This window comes from Capra hircus, chromosome 26, assembly GCF_001704415.2.
Source record: "Capra hircus breed San Clemente chromosome 26, ASM170441v1, whole genome shotgun sequence".
NCBI lineage: Eukaryota > Metazoa > Chordata > Mammalia > Artiodactyla > Bovidae > Capra > Capra hircus.
Genome location: NC_030833.1, coordinates 6,383,824 through 6,405,161, shown reverse-complemented (window position 1 = coordinate 6,405,161; position 21,338 = coordinate 6,383,824). Strand labels below are relative to the sequence as shown.

The following is a 21,338-nucleotide window of genomic DNA, read 5'->3' as shown; positions in this document are numbered from 1 at the left end:
CTGAACCATGTTACATTCGCAGAGTGTGGGAGGAATGTGCAAACGTCACGTCCTCGCCCACACATGTTATTGCCTACGCTGTTGATTACACCCTCCTAGTGTATGTGAAGTAGTGTCTCTCTGTGGTTTTGATTTTCATAATGACTTAAGATGTTGAGCATCCCTTTTTGGCTGTGCTGCATGGCATGCGGGATCCTGGTTCCCCAACCAGGGATAGCACCCGCACCCCCTGTCCTGGGAGCTCGGCGTCCTAACCCCTGGACCAGCAGGGAGGTCCCTGAACATCCTCTCTTATGCTTATTGGCCATTGTTCTATCTTCTCTGGAGAAATGTCTACTCAAATGTCTTTCCCTGCTTTTAAACTGGGTTTCTGTCTTTTCATTGTTGAACTGAAAGAGTTCTTTATATAACCTGCATGCTGCTGCTGCTACTGCTGCTAAGTCACCCCAGTTGTGTCCGACTTTGTGTGACCCCATAGACGGCAGCCCACCAGGCTCCCCTGGCCCTGGGATTCTCCAGGCAAGAACACTGGAGTGGGTTTCCATTTCCTTCTCCAATGCATGAAAGTGAAAAGTGAAAGTGAAGTCGCTCGCTCTCTGGGATTCTCCAGGCATGAGTACTGGAGTGGGGTGCCATTGCCTTCTCCGTATAACCTGGACACTAGACCTTATATGATTTGAAAATACTTTCTCCCACTCTGTGTGTTGTTTTCTCACTTTCTTGAGGTATTTTGAAGCACAAGGGTGGATCACTTTGATGAGGTCCAAACTCTCTATTTTTTAATTTGCTTATGCTTTAGGTCCCATATCTGAGAGACCCTTACCCAACCTAAGGCGATGAAGACTTATTTTTAAGAGTTCTGCAAGTTTAGCTCTTACATTTAGATCTTTGATTCACTTTGAATTAATTTTCATAAGTGCTTAAATAAGGGTCCATTTTCATTCTTCTGCATGTGAATATCCAGATGCCCTGAACCATTTGTTAGAAATCTATTACTTCCCTAATTTGTCTTGGCAACCTTGCTGAGAGTGAGTTTTCTTTTGATCCTATTTTTCTTCAAAAGTTTCTACACTATTTTCTCTCTCAGGTGAATTTTAGAATCAAATTTTAAGCTCTGCAATAATCCTTGGAGTTTTCAGCTTGACTACTTAGAATGTATAGGTCGGTTAGTCAGGATTTGTAGTTTTCAAATAATGAGCTTTTCTATTTCACATACATGGTATTTCTCTTCACACAATAAAGCCATTTTTGTACACTTTGGTATAGTTTTAGATTTTTTTTGGATGGCTTTGGAAAGTTTTCATTAGGTTTATGTCTAGGTATTGTATAGATTTGTTGATATCTCGAATAGGAACATTTTTTCTATTTCATCTTATGCGTGGTTATTTTTAGTGTAAAGGAAAGCTTTTTTATTTTTTAAAGTTGATCTTGTAGCAGACATAGCTGTTGGGCCATCTTATCAGCTTAATAGTTTGTGGCGTATCTTGGATTTTTATATGGTTGATTAAACCTACCACAAACAATGAAAGCTTTGGGGGGCTCCTTTTTGACCCCCATACAGTGTAGAGGAGTGGGGTGCCTAGTGTCCAGGGACAGAGGTGGGAGGGGGAACCACACATAGAGGGGAAGCATATGTACAAAGATGGGTGATGGGAGAGGAGGGCAGTTGAGGGAGGGGGCGCATCTGCTTGGCTGGAGGATTCAGGCACAGACGTAGACTCACTGCCCTTCTCCTCCCCCTGGCAAGAACATCCTTTTCAAATAGCACGTGGCTCAGGAAGGGGTGTGTGAAGGACAGCAATGGGGGACCCTGCATCCAGCCAGGCCACAGTCATCCAGGCAGCCCACGGAGGACCCTTTCGGCCAGCCTGCCTCTTCAGTTTCCATGGCAAGTAACTTTTAAAAGGCTCCATGGACGCCCCCCACTCCTGCCCCCCACCCCTGGCTGCTGCCCCCTGCCCCAGGTAACTCTAGCTTTGGGTAGATTTGGAAGTTATAACAATTCTAGAAACATGGGGAGATTGTGCAACTGGAATGCAATGCCCAAGGGCATCAAAGGTGTGGTCCCCTCTGCACAGGGTTGGGGTGGGGTTCAGTCCTGGGCACCCAGCAGGCATGTGAGAGCTGAGACGACTCAGAAGGTGAAGCGACTCAGCTAGGGAACCAGCATCACTCAGCTTTCACCTACTCTTTTTGAGGGTCCTATGCCTGAAATCATTTGCTCCCTTTTACAGAACTGTGAAATACTGCTATCAGAAATCAAGTACTGGTTAAAAAATTAAAACCCAATTGGTGACAATAGTCTATAATGACTGATCTTTGAAATTTCAAACTCATTTATTCTCAGTCTCAATTTACTTTTTAATAGATTACTTATCAAATGTACTTTCAAATTAAATACCCAGAAATATAAGCTCATTAAAGCATGAGCTGAGAACAAATTAGTATAAAATTAATTTCTAGTTCAACAACGAGGGTGAAGCATTGCTTATCAAAGAGGAGAGAGCACATCCCAGCTCTTGTACACTGGCCCTTAAACAACTCCAACTCGTAGTCAGTGCCAGAGTCAACACCTCATCTCTAGCTCTAACACGGCTTTCTGTTCACCTTCAGACAGTTGACTAGCAAGTCCATCTCTCACTCTTGACTTTTACTAGAACTCCAAATTCCAGATCGTCCATGGCAATTACAATCTCATGAATTTCTTTTTTAAAAACATGATTAACTAAATGTTTAAAGAAACGTGATTACATATTTATAAGGTAGTAAGTCATCCTACAGGGCTTCCCTGGCGGAACAGTGGTAAAGAACCCGCCTGTCAATGCAGGAGACCTGGGTTCAATCCCTGGGTCGGGAAGATTCCCCTGGAGAAGGAAACAGCCTCTTCAGTATTCTTGCCTGGGAAATCCCATGGACAGAGGAGCCTCGTGGGCTATGGTCCATGGGTTCACAAAGAGTCAGACATGGCTTAACAACTAAACAACAAGTCATCATACAGATAAACTGCCAAACCAGAGAGACAGACACATCACACTAGGTGACACAAAACTGGTTGGGGAATTTGGCTCTGTGGAGTAGAGATTTGGGGGCTTTATGCCCCTTGGCATGGACAGGGAGGCCTGGCGTGCTGTGGTTCATGGGGTCAAAAAGAGTCGGACACGACTGAGCGACAGAACTGAATTGAACTGAACTGATGCCCTTTGGCAGTGGCCCACGTGGAGGGAAAAGTGCAGGCAGCGTCACCCGGGGGCCAGCAGCGCCCACTCAGCAAGGTCTCCGGGTAAGCGTGTGTTTCCATATCTGAGAGCCAGGCTGCCTCCCTTGGACTGATGCCAGGAGGCAGGAACCAGCCAGGCCTCGTGATTTGCAAACACATGGCCTGTTGGAGCCAGATGTAGACACACCTGTGAGGGACACAGGCATCCTTCATGTCTTGTAGGTGCCCCCGGGCCTGCTGGTTCAGTCGATCACAACAATTACCCCTGCAAACCTGCCATTCAGTTGCCTCCAGACAGTCAAGCTGTGTGTCTCTTTCTTTCTATCACACTCGTGTCTCTAAAGAACAAGACATCATCCTGTTTGCAGTTCTGCTGACCCAATACATTCTCTTTCTACCAACAAAACATAACACAGAAAATAGTCCCAAACATGCATAACCACAAAATTACATCTTTTCCTCTACAAAACCTCTAACCATGTATTTTATATACTTATTACTTAACCTAATGCATTTCCCCCCCTCCAGTAAAATAAATTCTCCTTCTGTTTAATACTATCAATCAAATATAATAGCAGGGAGGAGGAATACGGAATAAGAAACACTGAGCTTGAAAATAGTAGCCCTCAACTCTATGTATTATGGGAAGTAAAATAAAAACTCTGTTACCCAACTCTCAGCGGACTAGAAAGAAAGGAATTTTATCTGCTAAATTGCTAACAAAAGTGGGCTGACGTGATTAAAAAGGTCCTGTAGCCTGGAAGGCTGCGGTCCATGGGGTCGCTGAGGGTCAGACACGACTGAGCAGCTTCACTTTCACTTTTCACTTTCATGCATTGGAGAAGGAAATGGCAACCCACTCCAGTGTTCTTGCCTGGAGAATCCAGGGGACAGGGGAGCCTGGTGGGCTGCCGTCTATGGGGTCACACAGAGTCGGACACGATTGAAGTGACTTAGCAGCAGCAGCAGCAGTGAGCAAACAAATTCCACTAAGGAGTGAGCTGAGCAAAAATTATTTGCAACGTTCTTTCCCTTGGGAACTGGGTAGGCCTCCCCCGCCACATGCAATGTGACAAACTGTCTCGATTTAGCATTTGGGTCACACTCTGTTCCACCTGGGAATGAACTTCCAGCTCTTAAAGGTCAGCCTTCCTTGAACAGATGCGGAAACTGAGGCCCTGACTGGTTAAATAACTGTCTCATGTCACAGAGCTGGTTTGTGGCAGAAGAGGGATGAAAAACCAAGCCTCTCAACCCCAGGCCAGACAGCTTCCCTCCATGTCTTGCTGCTATGCACATGTGCCCTCATGAAGAGAAATGACCCCCTAAAATCCACACCTGGATGGAATGCTTTCTCAAGCACAGCAGGGCCTCATCCCCACATCACTCAGGGAATCCGAGGAAAGTCAAGTCATTTCCAAACTCAGAAAGATCTGCAGATGGGAGGGCTGTGACAGTGAGTGAGTGTGTATACACACGGGCGTGTCTGTGTGTGCACAGGTTGCTCCACTGTGGTCCAGTCTTTCCTCCCTTGCACAGACCTTCAGGCCTCCACAAACCAAGTGTTTGCTTGAGACTAAAACAAGGTGAGAGTGCATTCGAGCAAAGAAAAAGTGACCTCACAGCCCCGTGTGCTTCTGATGTGGCGCTATTGTGCTTTCCCCTGGAAGCTTCCCTTGGAGATTCCCAGGCGGTGCTAGTGGTAAAGAACCCGCCTGCCGATGCAGGAGACATAAGACATGCAGGTTTGATCCTTGGGTGGGGAAGTCCCTGGAGGAGGGCACAGCAACTTGCTCCAGTGTTCTTGCCTGGAGAATCCCTTGTGGGCTACAGTCCATGGTGTCCCAACGAGTCAGACACGACTGAAGTGACTTAGCATGCATGCTTTCCCCTGAGAGTGTACTGGACAGATGGTTGAGAAGTCAGCACACCCATGCTTTCTGGCCCACGTCTGCCCCATCTTTAACCATCTGTCCCCTCAGATATAATAATTGCTGCTCCCAGCTCTAAACCATCTCTGCCCCCAACTCTAGCAAGTACCATGTCCATTTAAAAGACTAGGAAGGACCAACCTCAGGGGCCATCACATTACTGTTTGGTGCTGGAGTTCAGCATTAGAGGATGCAGCTTACAGAACTGTGCTCACAATCTTTGAGACCACCCTGCAAACTCAGCCTGGAAACAGTGAGTCTGCAATAGTGAGAACGCTGAATCGACCCAGAGTCAGAAGTCTTATGGTTTGAGACACCACTTCCATTTCTAACTTGTGAAATGGGATTGACACTTGCTGCCCAGGGTCTTAGGGATCAAATCAGTCTGTGAAATGTGCGGCACTGTCACCAGTCTGGGATATGACGACATGTACTTAAACCCATTATGCTTTAAGCACTGGGTTCTGCCTGTCTAGTTCCCCCCGTGCTGGACCCTAGGGGATCAGCGTCATTTTGCTCAATGAATGAATGAGCACGAGCAGGAGAAGCTGACCCCTGAGAAAGCAGAGGGCGTGATTTTCTCACATTCCTTCACTAGCTCCTAACTCCCAGCTCCCAGCCTTCTTGGCAGTCATGCAGAACTTTGTGTGGATGGATGAATAGGAGTCAGAGGGTCATGGCAGGAGGTGGTGTGGAGGAGCTGAGGCCAGTGGCCCCCTCGTGGAGACACACACCTGCAGAGCCCAGCTCCGGGCAGAGCCCAGCTCCGGGCAGAGCCCAGCTCCGGGCAGAGCTCATGGACCCCTTTATTGCCCACAGCCCCCTTTCTCCTTCCATCATCCTGATACCTGAAGGACCTCAGAAGAATAGATGGTCCAGGGGGGTTAAGAGAGGTTGTGAATCCGTCATCAAAGCGGAGCAGTGGCTACCACGGGCCCGCTCCTCTAGAAGCCTGACTGTGTGTTTGGTTCATGCTCACGTTCCCAGCTGGTTCAAGGCTCGGGCTGAGATTTCAGCCCGGCAGCCTGCCTCCCTGCCTGCAATCCCAACCTCTACATCCACTGCTTCCAGACCGAAGGCTGTTCTAGCCCCCTCTTTCCTGATACCTTTAGAGAAAGAGAGTCAGCACACCTGGGGTGCTGGTGGGGACGCAGTGCACTTTCCACACGGATTTGGCTCTGCCATTGCCTAGCTCCTAAAGCATCTTTGTCACGGATTCATTGCGTCACCTGTGGTCAGATGGCATGTTCCTCGAGGATGGGGACCGTGTCCCCTCCATCCTGCACAGCGCTGTGGGGCACTGGGCCTTCCTCAGTTCCCGTGGGCTTCAGAGCAAGGTGCTCAGCAAATTCCCAGAGGGCTCCTGGCCCCTCCCCATATCCCAGGACAGCAGGCGAGCAGATCATCCTCTTCCCTCCCTCAGATGAATGTGCCAGGTCTTTCTCTTCACAGCAAACACCAGCCCATTCCTGAAGCTGCCTCGCTACAGTCTTTTAGATCGAATTCCATGACAGAAGTATCACGGCCAGGGAGATACAACAGACCCCTGTGTTTGCATCATAGTGGTTAGGAGCTCAGATCCTAGACTCAGGCTATGTGAATTTGAATCCTTACTAGCTAGGGGCTTGGTCCGCCTACTGAAGCCCTCTGTGTCTCAGATTATTCAGCTGGGCATAAAAATAACACATTGGGAGTGTCAAACAACCAAGGACACATAAAGCCCTTGGCACAATGCCTGGCATAGTGTTGGTGCTTACTCCATGTCACTGTGGGCACTCAAGAAGACTTGTTGTTGAGTGAGTGGTGTGTGAATGGATGAGCGAATTCATGTGTGAAAAGGTAGGGCTTGTCACCATCATGGGATTCCCATGGGAAGATTGGTCTCAGAACTTTGGACGTGAGGACTGGGGAGGGATCGAGGAAGCTACCGATTATCTGGGAGGATCAAAATACGAGTGAAACAGGATAAATGGAAGGATGTTCTAGAAGGATCATGTAGGCAGCAGTGGTGGCTGGAATACACATAGGAGAGATGAAAAGCAAGGAGAAATTTCAGGTGGCCAGAACATCTTCCAGCTGAGAAGTGAGGAGCTGGGCTGCAGCTGCTGCAGTGTCAGTGGGTCAGGCAGGGGGGATAAGACGGCTGTGAAGGTGGAAATCACTCTGGGACATGGTGAGGACCTGAGGGGAGGAGGGGGTGTCTGGTGCCTCAGTGAGCGAGAGGACAGAGCAGCCTTGGAGACACAGGCAAGCCTGGGAGAGCTGATGAATTAGATGTGCGGAGAGCATACACATGGTAGGGAAACGGATTCCATTTTAAATCAATTTTTTTTAAAGAATTTTATAACAAGCCTAGCTCATTTCCTTATGAGATGGAAATGGTCTGTCTTTCCTCCTACCCCCAGAATCATCTTTCACCCTCTTCAGATGCTCTCTAGCTGAGATGAAAAGTGGCTGACTCCCTAATACCCACTTCCAAGCCGATGGTGGGAGATTCTGCTCCTTTTGATGGGAAACATTTGCCATGGAAGTGAACGCATGGCACTCAAACAATACTTTGGATCAAAACACGGGATTTCATGACTTTCTAATGGTTCAGCCTCAGTTAATGCTGATGGTTCCTTTTGGACGTCTTGTATAGCAAGTGGTTTCATAGATTTTTCCCATAAGAAATGTATAGAACAAACGGAGCCCTTCTGGGTATTGCTCAGGTGCAGAAGCTCAGATCTCTTTCCTTCTCCCCATCTCCATGCCCCTGGCCTCAGCAGCCATCACCTCCTACCCCAGCTCTGGGCTCATCCTGCCTGGGTCAGCTGCCTGACCTTGCCGAATCTCTGCTCCTGCCCTTCTGATGACCTTCACACTGCAGCCAGTGGTGTCTTCCAAAGCCTATCCCTAGTTATGACAACCCCTGGGTTGACACCTTTTAATAGCTTCCCCATCTTCCTCTATTGACAACCAGACTGTCCCTTGGCCTTGAAGTCCTACCTATGGTGGCCCCTGTCAAATTACAGGCAATTCCCCACCTCCAGGTAAAACTTGGCATCAGCCAGGAATGTCCTTCCCTTCCCCATCCCCTGGGTCATGCTTCCTCAACCTTCGGATCTTGGTTGACATGGCCCTTCTTCCATGAAGCCTTCCATGATTCTTTAGACTAGATTAAGCCCCTTAGCCTGTCCTTTGGTGCACTCAGCACAGATTTTATTGATTCAGTCTGTGATTCTTAGAATTATGTCGGTCTCTGTTTTTATTCTCTGTGGCAGTCATGGGGCCTGGCACTGGGAAGGTGCTTTGTTAACATGCACAGAAAAGAAGGATGTGTTTGGACCAAAGTGCTGACAACATGTAGGAGACTTTCTGGAGGCCCATTCTGGCCTTCCCCAGAGCTGACTTTTGGGGTGTAAACAGCATAAATGTCATGTGCATTTTCTCCCACAGGCTTTATTAAAAGAGATAGTATAGGACACAATCTTTCCTTAGATGTGGCCAGCAAAGGTTTGAGACACAGAGAGAGAAAAGACAAGCGACCAATTCCAAAATTAAATCAGCCACTAGCTTGCCTGTCAACCAGCTTATACTGATTGTTGAGAGATTAAACTTAAGAAAGAAAGATACTAGCCAAAAAGTGGTTCTTATTTTATATATAATTTTAAATTTAGTGAAATTCACTGTGTGCTGACTTGGGGGGAAAGTGGGGTGAGTCAGCACATTTCTTGTTTCCCAGCCTGATTCAATAGAGACAAAACCCCCAAAGCTGCATCCTTGTCTCTACCCCCACCCCTACGAAAGACAATAGGAGGCTGTGAGCTCCCTGAAAGGGTTTCTGCTGGAAGGACAGGCTGTCGAGGGCTGCGGGTTTTCTTTAAGTAAATGAAACAGTTCACTCATCTTTATAGCAACGTGGCTGACAGCTCAGAACTGTACTCCAAAGAGTGGGGGAAGATGGCTGTGGAACAAAGGGAAAAGTTATTGTTTTTGTAATTATAAAAGCAACATATGCGTATTGTTTCTGGAGGTTTGGACGTGCCATTTCACCCAGCCTCCAGCTGCTTCTCCTGTTGTATACAGATTCAAAGAGTCCAATGCAGATCAAAATACACTATGAATTTGTGTGTGTGTGCATGTGTGTGTGTGCGCGTGTGTGTGTATGTGTGTGAGTGTGTATGCTCGGTCGTGTTTGACTCTTTGCGACCCCATGGACTGTAGCTCATCAGGCTCCTCTGTCCATGGGATTCTCTAGGCAAGAATGCTGGAGTGGGTTGCCATTTCGTTCTCCAGAGGATCTTCCTGACCCACTGACTGAATCCCTATCTCTTGCACCTCTTGCATTGGAAGGCGGATTTTTACCACTTGTGTGCCACACTATGAGGTTACCTACCTATGAAAGAGTGGTTTCTGGTACATTCCATCAAAGGACACAACTTAGGTCAGGGCAGAAGTGAGCCTTCCTTCTATCTCTAAGCCTCATCTCCCTACCTTGTTCTTGCTAGCCACGCCTGAGGGTACCCATCTTGGGGAGGCTGGGGCCGCAGAAGACCATTGCTTGGAATATTCCTCAGAGGGATGGGCCAGGCTTACCCACCCTTAGCTGAGGGAAGACAGTAAGGCTGGCCTCCTGGCCATTCCAAGGCAGGGACCCTACCCCTGCCCCAGTCAGCAGGGACCAGAGGTTGCCAGGGCCTGCCCACTCCTGCCCTCCTTGCCCTGAGAAGATGCTTCCATGGGGAGAAGTGAGGGATTAGATGCAGGGGGGAGGTGTTTTCCTATCTACACAGTTACCTCGTGAAAAGATGAGGAGGAGAAAGGAACTCCCTCTCCACACCCACTACACACAACAGTCATAACAAATAGAAAACTACAGAGTCTCCACCAGACAGAGACAACCACTATCAACATTCCAGCACCTTCGGTCCAGGGTGCTTTCTGAGATGCCTGGATTTACAGTTACCAGCAAGCCAAGTTCCATATACCCCGGCAGCGGATGGACCCTTGTTTATCAAGTCCCCTATTTCTTCTTCTCTCTTATCACATTTTTCCCAAAAAGAGATAAAAAGACCAAAAATGCCTGAGAATAGGGAATGAGTCAGGGAGCTGGAGATATATAACAAGAAACTATGGAAATTACCTTGGAAGCAGATCTTACAGCCGGAGGATGGTCTGTATTCGACCAGCACTTCCACCATCATCTACCAGCGAGATTTGGAGGATTCCAGCCTATTGTTAAGTATTTCTAGAATCTCTTTCTTTCTGCTTCTAATTGGAACAACAATTTACTCTGTAAGGAAAGCCGTCATGTTAACTCTAAAAGCATATTTTAAATGACATTGTCTTAGGAGACGAAAAGAGAGAAAGAGAAAGAAAGTCAGGTGAATGCACGCCTGTGTATGCTCCATTGCTTAGCTCTTTGTGACCCCATGGACCGTAGCCACAATGGTCCTCTGTCCCTGGGATTTTCCAGGCAAGAATACCAGCGTGGGTTGCCATTTGCCCCTCCCAGGGGAAGTCAGGGCACCAGCAATTACTTATATCCGAGATGAGCCCTCCTCTTTTGTGGTCCCCACCCTTGTCTTGGATTTCAGGCTCATACACCTGTCTCCCCACTGAACACCTTCACTTGACTGTCCCACCACAAACTCAACAGGGGCACACCTGTATTCACTGCGCCCTCTGCCTTCTAAATCCAACAGCTGCTCCTTCAGGATGCCACTGAGAAACCAATTACCCGTCTTCAGCAGGAGGGAGGGCACTGCTGGGGCATCTTTAGTGTTCTCCCCCCCGCCCCCACCTTGTGTTTTCACTCTGGAATTTTTATTGGACCTAGGTTCTGCTCTCTTTAAAATATCTCAGACTTTTCTCCAACTTTCCATTGTCTTGCATTCCTGGAGGTGTTAATTCTCTACTTTCCCTTGTCACTTACTAATTTTTTTGCTAATTGTGTGTTCCGTAACTTTGACTTTGGGTTATCTTTAATGATATTCTTCTTCCTTTTTGTTTTTGACATGGGAACCTTATGTAATTTGGCTGTAGAAATACCCCTTGGTTCAGTTCAGTCGCTCAGTTGTGTCCAACTCTTTATGACCCCATGGACTACAGCACGTGAGGCCTCCCTGTCCTTCACCATCTCCTGGAGTCTGCTCAAACTCATGTCCATTGAGTCGGTGATGCCATCCAACCATCCCATCCTGTCATCCCCTTCTTCTCCCGCCTTCAATCTTTCCCAGCATCAGGGTCTTGTTCAATGAGTCAGTTCTTCGAGTCAGGTGGCCAAAGTACTGGAATTTCAACTTTAGTATCAGTCCTTCCAGTGAATATTCAGGACTGATTTCCTTGAGGATTGACTGGTTGGATCTCCTTGCAGTCCAAGGGACTCTCAAGAGTCTTCCCCAACACCACAATTCAAAAGCATCAATTCTTTGGTGCTCAGCTTTCTTTATAGTTCAACTCTCACATCCATACATGACTACTGGAAAAACCCATAGCTTTGACTAGATGGGCCTTTGTCTGCAAAGTAATGTCTCTGCTTTTTAATATGCTGTCTAGGCTGGTCACAGAAATATCCCTAGAGAACGATTCTCAGCTGGCTTCAGCTTGGCCCCAGGGGATGCACCACAGCTGGCCTGGGACCACTTTTGAGGTCAATACACTGAATGGGAGTCCCATCTCTACGCTGGTTTTAGAATTTGGGCACCAGTCCACCCTGTTTCAAATGTACACTTTATGAAGCCAGCTGGGCTTTCACTTTCTTTATTTTTTGTGAAATCGTTGTTCACTCCAGGACACCTGGAGACAGTTCTCTCTGTTCCCCCTTCTCTGGACTGGGGTTTTCCTTGTCCTTTTTTCGTTTGTTTTTTACAGAGGAAGCACTTCTCTGGGGGCCTAACTTTTGTGGGATTCTCAATGCTTCTCAGATGACTCAGTGGCTAAAGAATCCACTTGCAATGCAGGAGACAGAGGAGACGCGGGTCTGATCCCTGGGTCGGGAAGATTCCATGGAGGAGGAAATGGCAACTCCCTCCAGTGTTCTTGCCTGGAAAAGAGCCATGGGCAGAGAAGCCCGGTGGGCTACAGTCCATGGGGTCACAAAGAGCTAGACACGACTGAGGGACTGACACCTTCACTTTTGATTGCAGATGCCCACCCCTCTTTTCCCAACCCCAAGCACTGAAGCATTGGGTCTCCTTTCTAAGTCCTGAATAGCCCACTGGGGTCCCATGTCCTCAGTTCACCAGCCCAGTGCTCTGAGCTTACATCCTTGCTTTGTTTATTTGTTTTATTTTTTTCTTAACTTTTTATTTTTCACTCTAGTATAGCTGTTAACAATGTTGTGATAGTTTCAGATGGACAGCAAAGGGATTTAACCATACATACACCTGTATCCAATTTCCCCCAAACTCCCCTCATTCCCAGAGATTTATCTGACTCTCTCAAGCTTGCTTAGGCATGAATAAAAATTCCTACATGCTTTGTTTTTAACCCAAGATTTTCAGGTGCTTTCTTTGGGCATCAGTTCACTCTGTATGCTCCTGGAAATCTGAAGGTAACAGTTTGGAAGTGCCAAACACGTGATAAAGAAAAGTATTGGCATAATGCGGAGAAGAGAGAATTTGCTGCCTACGATAGAGAGCCTTTCAGGTTTTTTTTTGTGTGTGTATGTATCACTCAGTCGTGTCCGACTCTGTGACCCTATGGACTGCAGCCCGCCAGGTTCCTCTGTCTGTGGAATTCTCCAGGCAAGAATACTGGAGCCGGTTGCCATGTTCTCCTCCAGGGGATCATCTCAACTCAGGGATAGACCCACGTCTCCTGCATTGCAGGCAGATTCTTTACCATCTGAGCCACCAGTTCAGTTCAGTTCAGTTCAGTCGCTCAGTCGTGTCCGATCTTTGTGACCCCATGGACTGAAGCACGCCAGGCCTCTCTGTCTATCACCGACTCCCGGAATTCACCCAGAGCCATGTCCATCGAGTTGGTAATGCCATCCAGCCATCTCATCCTCTGTCGTCCCCTTCTCCTCCTGCCCTCAATCTTTCCCAGCATCAGAGTCTTTTCCAATGAGTCAGCTCTTTGCATCAGGTGGCCAAAACATTGGAGTTTCGGCTTCAACACCAGTCCTTCCAGTGAGCACCCGGGCCTGAGCCACCCAGGAAGTACTAAAATTACTCTTTATAAAACAAACACCCACAGCTCTTTAAACACGTAACCATCAGTCTTCAGAGGCAACAACTCTCTTCAATGCCCACATTCACACCTGGGGCTGAGCACAATAGACGTTTATTACAGGAATAAGCAAAATTAACCCTAAGTTACACAGAAAACTTCAGATATCAGAAAAGCCAAGAGCTGATAAATGTCGCATACCAGTAACAACCAAGACACAGTATCATAGTGATATTGTGGCTACCTTTATGGCAGGTTAAGCAGAGTCAGTTTTCCTTTGAATGTCTTTAAGGGTCTTGCAAGTTTAACACTGCCAAGTTCAGCCCAGGGATGACAGCTTTCTGAATCAACTCTCATTTGGGCTCGGTTTCCGGGAAGGATTTGCCTGGCTCAGCATCCCATTGTTATTAGCAGGTGGATTCAATGTCAGTCTGCAACAGAACCGTACCTTCAAGGACTGCCCTGGCACATACCTGGCCAAAGTCAAGTTTTTCTGGAGTTACAATGGAATGGCCAAGCAGTAAGCGATGCCCAAGCTCTTCCGGGGTCTAATGGAAGGATCTGGGCATGTGACTCGCTGAGGATAAAACAGCTATGGAGTTTAAGCACAGATCTGATTGCACAGTATCATGGCGGTCCAAGCAGGACTTACTGTGTAATTTCGGGTGAGAGAGATGTCTGTGCCACCCTGTAGATAGTGGGTTTCCGTGAAACTGCTGGCGATGAGACCTCTGTGGAAAAATAAAAACCACATAAACGTGAGTGTAGATTCGCATTCACATGTTGCTCGTATCTAGGCTGGATGGCGGCAAGGGTCCGACTCCCTCCTCACTGTACCGATGACCCCATGAGGCTCCCTCGGGCCTTCAACCTATTCAGGTTATCCAGAGGAGAGCCGGGAGACTCAGCATGCGCTCTGAACAGCAGCCCCTATGGTACACGTGGTGCCCTCCTCACCCTTCCCATCTCAGTCCTCCAACAACGGCAGGTGTGTGTACACGCGTGCACGCGCGCACAAGTGCACTCACAATTGCGACACTCTTTTATGAACAGTACATGTAGATTTTTTTTGTGTGATGAACATTCTTAGGATTTACTCTCTTAATAACTTACACATATAACATACAGCAGTATTCATTATAGCTGGCAGAAACTCAGAAGGGGCCCACCCTTCTGAAGTCACATGGCCCTGCTATCTAGAATTAGCAGCTAAGCTCCCCACCAGAAACATAATTTTGGATCCACAATATTGGCCCGCTAATTCTCCCACAGGTGAGGGAGCCAGCTGTCAATATTAAAATGTCAAAGAAGTGTTTCAAACCATGATGAAGTGTTAGAGTGCTGTAGGCGGGGGGTGGGGGGGGAGGGGAATGACCTTGGTCAAACTGAAATACTGAATTTCTAAGATGAATTGGTAGAGGGGCAAAAACCTCTAATGAAAATGGCCTGCGATCTACTAGACCCTCACTGATGGCAGCAAAGCCTGAGTTTGCTTAGGTTTCAAGCTATTCTGTGCTTTCCTCTGTCATATGTGCATTCTGTCCTTCTCAACATCACCGCAACAAGTATTTCCAGTGCACCTACTATGTGCTGGGCACACTTCCCTGTGAGGTGACGGACAGAGCACCGTACAGGGCAGGGAGGGCTGTCACAGAGGCAGAAACAGAGTCTTCCTGGCTGAACAGGCACACAGAAGGTGGAGCGGAAGGAAAAGAGAAGGCTTTACAGAGAGCAGAGGAGGAGTCTGCAGGCAAAACTGGGCTGGGAGGAGGGGGTTCCAGGCAGAGGACGGCAAGGCCAGGAGACCCAAGGGTCTGGAATCTGGGTAGTCAGGTTGGCGGGAGGCAGGGCAAAGCTCTACACACCTCTGCATTTTATCAGTCTGGACAGTAATGAGTTGCTGTTGTGAGGTTGTCATGTCATGTCCAACTCTAATTGCAGTTGGTGATGGACAGGGAAGCCTACAGTCCATGGGGTTGCAAAGAGTCGGACACGACTGAGCAACTGAACTGAACTGAGGCTTCCCTGTCCTTCACTGTCTCCCGGAGCTTGCTCAAACTCATGTCCATTGAGTCGGTGATGCCAGGCAACCATCTCATCCTCTGTCGCCCCCTTCACCTTTTGCCTTCTCATGAATGGAGAGTGTTTTAAACACTGGACTCTGCAGGAGCTGAGGACACAGTGATGATGCTGTCTGACCCCCCTGTCCAGGGAATGCATGTCACACAGCTCAGTTCTTCCGGGGTCACTCCACCTCCAGCCCCATGATGAACCTGGGACCCAAGCGAACCCATCTCTAGTCTTGTCTGCGGCCTGCCTGGAGCTGGGGAATCTGGAGAAGAAGACTTTCCTCTTTGCTCTCAGAGCTCCACACAAATGCACTCAAGGCTTCCTCTAGCCTGCGCCCTGGGTGCAGGAGGACACAGCCCCAGGAACACCCAGCCGTCACCAGCTCTGACACGGGACAAAAAGGGTAGTTTTCCAAGTGCCTCAGGGGTCCACTTGGCTTCTCCTTCTCCTCAATCAACCCCTGTCTTTTGCTTCAGCTGGTTCCGGTTGGGCTTTACAACCAAAGTCCTGATCAATATTGTTGTTGTTGTTTAGTAGCTAACTCCTATCTGACTCTTTTGTGACCCCATGGACTGTAGCCCACAAGACTCCTCTGTCCACAGGATTCTCCGGGCAAGAATACGGGGAGGGTTGTCATTTCCTTCTCCAGGCGATCTTCCCGACCCAGAGATTGAACCCGTGTCTCCTGCATTGGCAGGTGGATTCTTTCCCCTGAGCCACCAGAGAAGCCTGGCCTGATCAATATGGGAGAAATCAAAGCTGCAATGCGGCAAATGTAACAGATGAGAGAGAGGGTCCTCTTACAAAGTGAGATCTCTTCAGACTCTCTCCAGGCAAGTCCAGAATTAAGAATCCTCTCCCACTTTTATGCAGGTTTCAATCTCTTTGGGACATGCCTGGTTTAAATCAGCTGGACCTTCACAGTGGGTCAGAGATGTGCTCTGCTTAACAGTAAGCCTTTGAGAAGAACGGGCTAGGAATAAAAAATGCCGACCATTTCTCACACTCACTGACAAAGCTCGTGCGCGCTCCGCACCCTTACTCGTCCCTTTGCTCAGGAGGAGATCAGCCTCGGTGGAGGAGCCTAACCTCCCTTCTGGCTTCTGGTCTCAAATCTGCATCTTCTCAGCATCCTCCTCTGAGCTGTCACAGGATCCCCATGGTGGGCTCGCTGCCTGCAGCCCTGCCTGGAGGGTCAGGAGCAGAGGAAGGAGAGGGGCGGGGGAGGTGTAGGGAGTCTGGAGAAGGAGCTGGTGGTCTTCCTTCATGTGGCCAGAGTTCCAGGGATGGGTGGGAGGTTGGTGACCTTGACGGGGCAGCTGGGGGTTGGGGGGGTGTGTGTGGGCCGAGGGGACGGTGACAGGGGAGGTCACAGAAACTTTCCTGGGGGTAGTTCTAAAGGGAACCAGAGAGAAGACGGATGATCTAAGGGGACAGGATGCAGAAACGTGGGCAGAGAGGGGCAGGTGGCCGGTGCCTAGAGCACAGGTGTCAGCAAGGACAGAGCCTTCGCCTGTGCGAGATGGGACCTGTAACAGCCTAGAGGTCTTGGTGATGGAGGGGGCTTGGTTAGCTTCAAGACAGCAGAGGAAGGAGAAAAAGAAAAATTGAATATACTGGAAACTCTATTGTTATGACTTATATGCTTCACTATTCAATAATCATTTCGCAGTATGCGTCTTCATTCATAATCGAGTAACTCTGTTTCTAACAGCACGGGATGGCCTCTTTTTGGACAAGGGCTTCCCAGGTGGCCCAGTGGTTAAGAATCCACTGAGATCCAGGAGATGCAGGTTCGACCCCTGTGTCTGGAAGATCCCCTGGAGAAGGCAATGGCAACCCACTCCAGTATTCTTGCCTGGGAAATCCCATGGACAGAGGAGCCTGGAGTTGCAAAGATTGGACACGACTGAGCAGCTAAACCATCACCACCACCTTTTGGACAAATCAAGGTATATGAATACCTAATGCTAAGAACTCCTGGAGAAGGCAATGGCAACCCACTCCAGTATTCTTGCCTGGAATATCTCATGGATGGAGGAGCCTGGTAGGCTACAGTCCATGGGGTTGCAAAGAGTTGGACATGACTGAGTGACTTCACTTTCTAATGCTAAGAAGAGTAACACAGAGAGGAGGAATTTGTAGAGCAAAGAGAGAATTTCAAGGCTTTCCAACTGAAAGATGGATGTCCAAGGAGATCGTTCCCTTCATGGGTAAGAAATACAGAAAATCTGTCTAGAAAACTGGGGGTTGGAGAAAATGAGTTTTGGGTCAACGGCAGTCCGCAAACTGGTGGATAAGAAGAACGTGGGGCTTTAACAACAATAAAGTGAATGATGAGGTTTTAAAATGTGACTTAGTCCCGTAATACAAAGATGCATGGGTATTTCTGCCCAAAGACTCACTATTTTTTCATTGTATCCAAATGCCACTTAAACAGAAACACAAGAACCATCACATTTTGAGTCTAGCAGGTTCCTAAGTTCTCTCCTGTGTCTCCTTATATTGACAGAAGGGGAAATGGGGATAGTCTGAGCATGTCCCCCTATAGCTAAGACACTGAGGGACATACCCCTTTTTGAGTAGAGTCTGCAAGGGGAACATGGGCTTGCAGCTCAGACACACCGACACCACTGTGAATATCGTGTCTTCCCTGGAGCAGCCCGGGGAGAATAGAGGCTTGGACTCTCCTGCAGCAACCTGGGGGTGGAAAGCTCAGAAAACCCAGAGCTTTCTCCAGCCTCAGTTTCCCATAAGGGACAAGGACGTGAGACGGGAGAGAAGCCAGATGGCCTGGCTGCCGAGGCTGAGGCTTATCCTCTGGGCCCGGGAACTGGGAGTCCGTGGCCCACACATCGTGTATCAGAACCCACCCCTCTCTGCTCTGATATTGTCTCAGTGCCAGACAGTCCAGCCAAAAGCCGCCAGGTTGTGAGGTGCCCAGGGCAGTGACACGGTCCTGGTCCCACTTGGGGGGATCACACCACTGCCCTGTGGGGAACCCTTGAGCGGCTCCCCGCCTGCCTGGGGTGCAATCCCAGGGATGCTTTCCACGGCCTCCCAGCCACTCACAACCTCACCTTCCCAGTGCATCATGCTTGTCTTCCCTGTGGCTCATTCTCCCCCAGGCAGCATGCCTTCTGCCTCTTTCTAGAACATTCCATACCCTCTTCTACGTAGGGCCCTTGCGTTTTCTCTGCCATGCACCTGGAACATTCTCCACCTGGCTCTTTACGGGGCCGGCTGCTTTCTGTCCTGCAGGTATGAGTTTAACCATCTTTGCAGAGGGCCCTTTCCAGATCATCTTATCTAGAGTAGGCTCCACCACCCATATTCCCTACATCACAGAACTCCTTCACTTTCCTATCTTGTTGATTCATCTGTTTATTCATTTGCCTACATTCCCTCAAGAATTTAAGCCACCAGAAGGCTCTTTGCTCTTTGTGGCCCCACCCCCAGCCCAGGCACTGTGCTAAGCCCATTATGTGAACCAGTGAAGTTGCTCAGTCATGTCCGACTCTTTGCAACCCCATGGACTGTAGCCTACCAGACTCCTCCATCCATGGAATTTTCCAGGCAAGAGTACTGGAGTGGGTTGCCATTTCCATCTCCAGAGGATCTTCCCAACCCAGGGATCAAACCTAGGTCTCCCGCATTACAGGCAGACACTTTACCATCTGAACCACCAGGGAAGCCCCTAGGTACTATTTTTATCCCAATTTAAACAAGGATGCCAAGAGACAGGGAGGTTAGCTGACCTGCCCAAGGTCACGCTGCACAGGGCAGCATCCAGATGCTTTTGCTTCAGAACCTGCTCTTTTAACCTCTGTGTGGCACTGCCTTCCCCAGATGGTCAAGAGATAATTGCCGAGCACCTGTTGTACATGCTGTGCCAAGTGTTGGCTGAATACACGCTGAGCAGAATAAGGGATGGATGGAAGCGGGGACAGATGTGTGGATGACTGGATCTGAGGGGAACGCTGAAGGCACATTCTCTTTCTGTCTAAGGTTGTCCCTTCCCAGGTGGCCCTAGTGGTAAAGAATCTGCCTACTAATGCAAGAGACATAAGAGATGTGGGTTCGATTCCTGGGTTGCAAAGATGCCCTGGAGGAGGGCATGGCAACCCACTCCAGTATTCTTGCCTGGAAAATTCCCTGGAGAGGAGCCTGGTGGGCTATAGTCCATGGGGTTGCCAAATGTCAGACATGACACCCCCTCCCAACCCCAGCAACACCTGACTCTCATCCCTCTTAGGCACTGTGACCTACCAAGGAGCCACGAAGAAACTGGGTAATCACTCAGGTGAAGCTTCCTGAGACGCATGTCTAATTTAAAGTCCAGTGTCCCTGGAGAAAGCCAAGAAGAGTGCATGGACAATGGCCATATCGGAGATGTGACAGCAACGCGCCCATTTCCCTTAGATTTCCCCAAGGAGAAAATCCAATTAGATGGATTCTGGATGTCAGCAAATGGAGACAGAAGGTGAATGCATAATTTCATGAGAACGTTCTTTTTCTCTGCCTATTAGATTAGCTGATCTAACGAGGCATTCTGTTCCTCTGGACACCGGAAAATAAATGCCAGGAGTTGATTTTGCTGTTTCCCATTTGTTTTGTTGTTACAAGTGGCATCCCAATATTCTCTCGTTTAACCAACATTTATTGTGCTGGACATGGGGCATAAGACCCCAAGAGCTCACCATCGGGTGGAGGACAGACCCAAAGAGTGGTCAGAGCCCCATGATAGAGATACACCCAAAGCATTGTGGGAATTCAAGGAAAGGCTTCCAACCCAGGGCAAGGTGGTACCCAAGTGAGTCGTGGGAGATGGTGAAGAAGGAGTCAGGTTGAGAGGGGTTAGTGAGGTGGGAAGGATGAAAAGAGAATATCCCCGATAAAGTTACTGCACCCTCAAAGACAGGGAGGCCTGGAGGGTAGGGAAACAGCAGGCCAGTGGGGGCCGGGCGCAGGGGGTAAGACTCAATGGAATCCCAAGTTGTTGAGGTGCAGAGTGAGGTAAGGAGATGTGCTATTGTTCAGATCAGCAGGTTGGGAACAAGCGTCACTGACGTCATGCCATGCAAAGCACGCATATGTGCAAAGTCACTTCAGTCACGTCTGACTCTGCGTCCCCGTGGACTGTGGCCCGCCAGGCTCCTCTGTCCATGGGATTCTCCAGGCAAGGACACTGGAGTGGGTTGCCATGCCCTCCTCCAGGGGCTCTTCCCGACCCAGGGATTGAACCCGCATCTCTTACGTCTCTTGCATTGGCAGGCAGGTTCTTCACCACTAGCGCCACTGGGAAGCCCCCCACTATGCACTAAGGAACCATTAAACAAGGCAGAGATCTGAGCAGATACAAGCTTTGGAGCTAAAGGCCACTCTGATAGTCATTTAAGTAAAACTCTGAGGGGGAAGAGACCACTAGGCACAGGAAAGGTAACTAAGAGGCTGGAGGGAATCTCTGAGCAAAGAGGGGCCAGACCAGGACAGGAGCCTTTGGGGTGGGAAATTCAGGAGACAGGCAGAAATAGGAACCTCAGTTGTCAGCTGAGATGGGTGAATCCTGAGGGAGGAAAAGGAGAGGATGAATTCAGCCTTGAGCCTGTGATGAGTGTAAGGGGCCTGAGGTCAGTCCCCTCTATCTTCCAGTTAGCAGCTGACTCTGAGAGCCTCAGGTGCAGGAAGTGGCTTGGAGTGAAGATGGAGAGGCAGACCCTCAGGCAGCACACGCTTGCTTTATATGAGGACAAGTAAAATCTCGCCCTTTCCAGCTGAGTACAGTGTTTTCTGATGTCAGAGTCTTTGGTGGTGGATAGGGCTGAAAAACGATCATTTAGTATTCACAGTAAAACATTATGATGTAGATACATACAGTATGATTTTATACATACCTCCTTTTAAAATTTGTTGTATTTCTGAAATGATTTCTGTATTGAAATAAAAACCATTACTCCCAAATT

General features: G+C 48.7%; 1 protein-coding gene across 2 annotated transcripts in view; it reads right to left on the bottom strand.

Moving 5' to 3' along the window:
* ADAM12 (ADAM metallopeptidase domain 12) overlaps nt 1-21,338 on the bottom strand; it is a 394,156-nt gene that overhangs the window by 130,672 nt on the left and 242,146 nt on the right. For both annotated transcript variants that reach the window (XR_001917324.1, XM_018041560.1), the window contains exon 4: nt 13,958-14,036. Coding sequence is in view for 1 of the 2 variants with exons in the window: in XM_018041560.1 (XP_017897049.1) it covers nt 13,958-14,036 (79 nt within the window). In the remaining variant the exon portion in view is untranslated. The remainder of the gene's footprint in view (nt 1-13,957; nt 14,037-21,338) is intronic.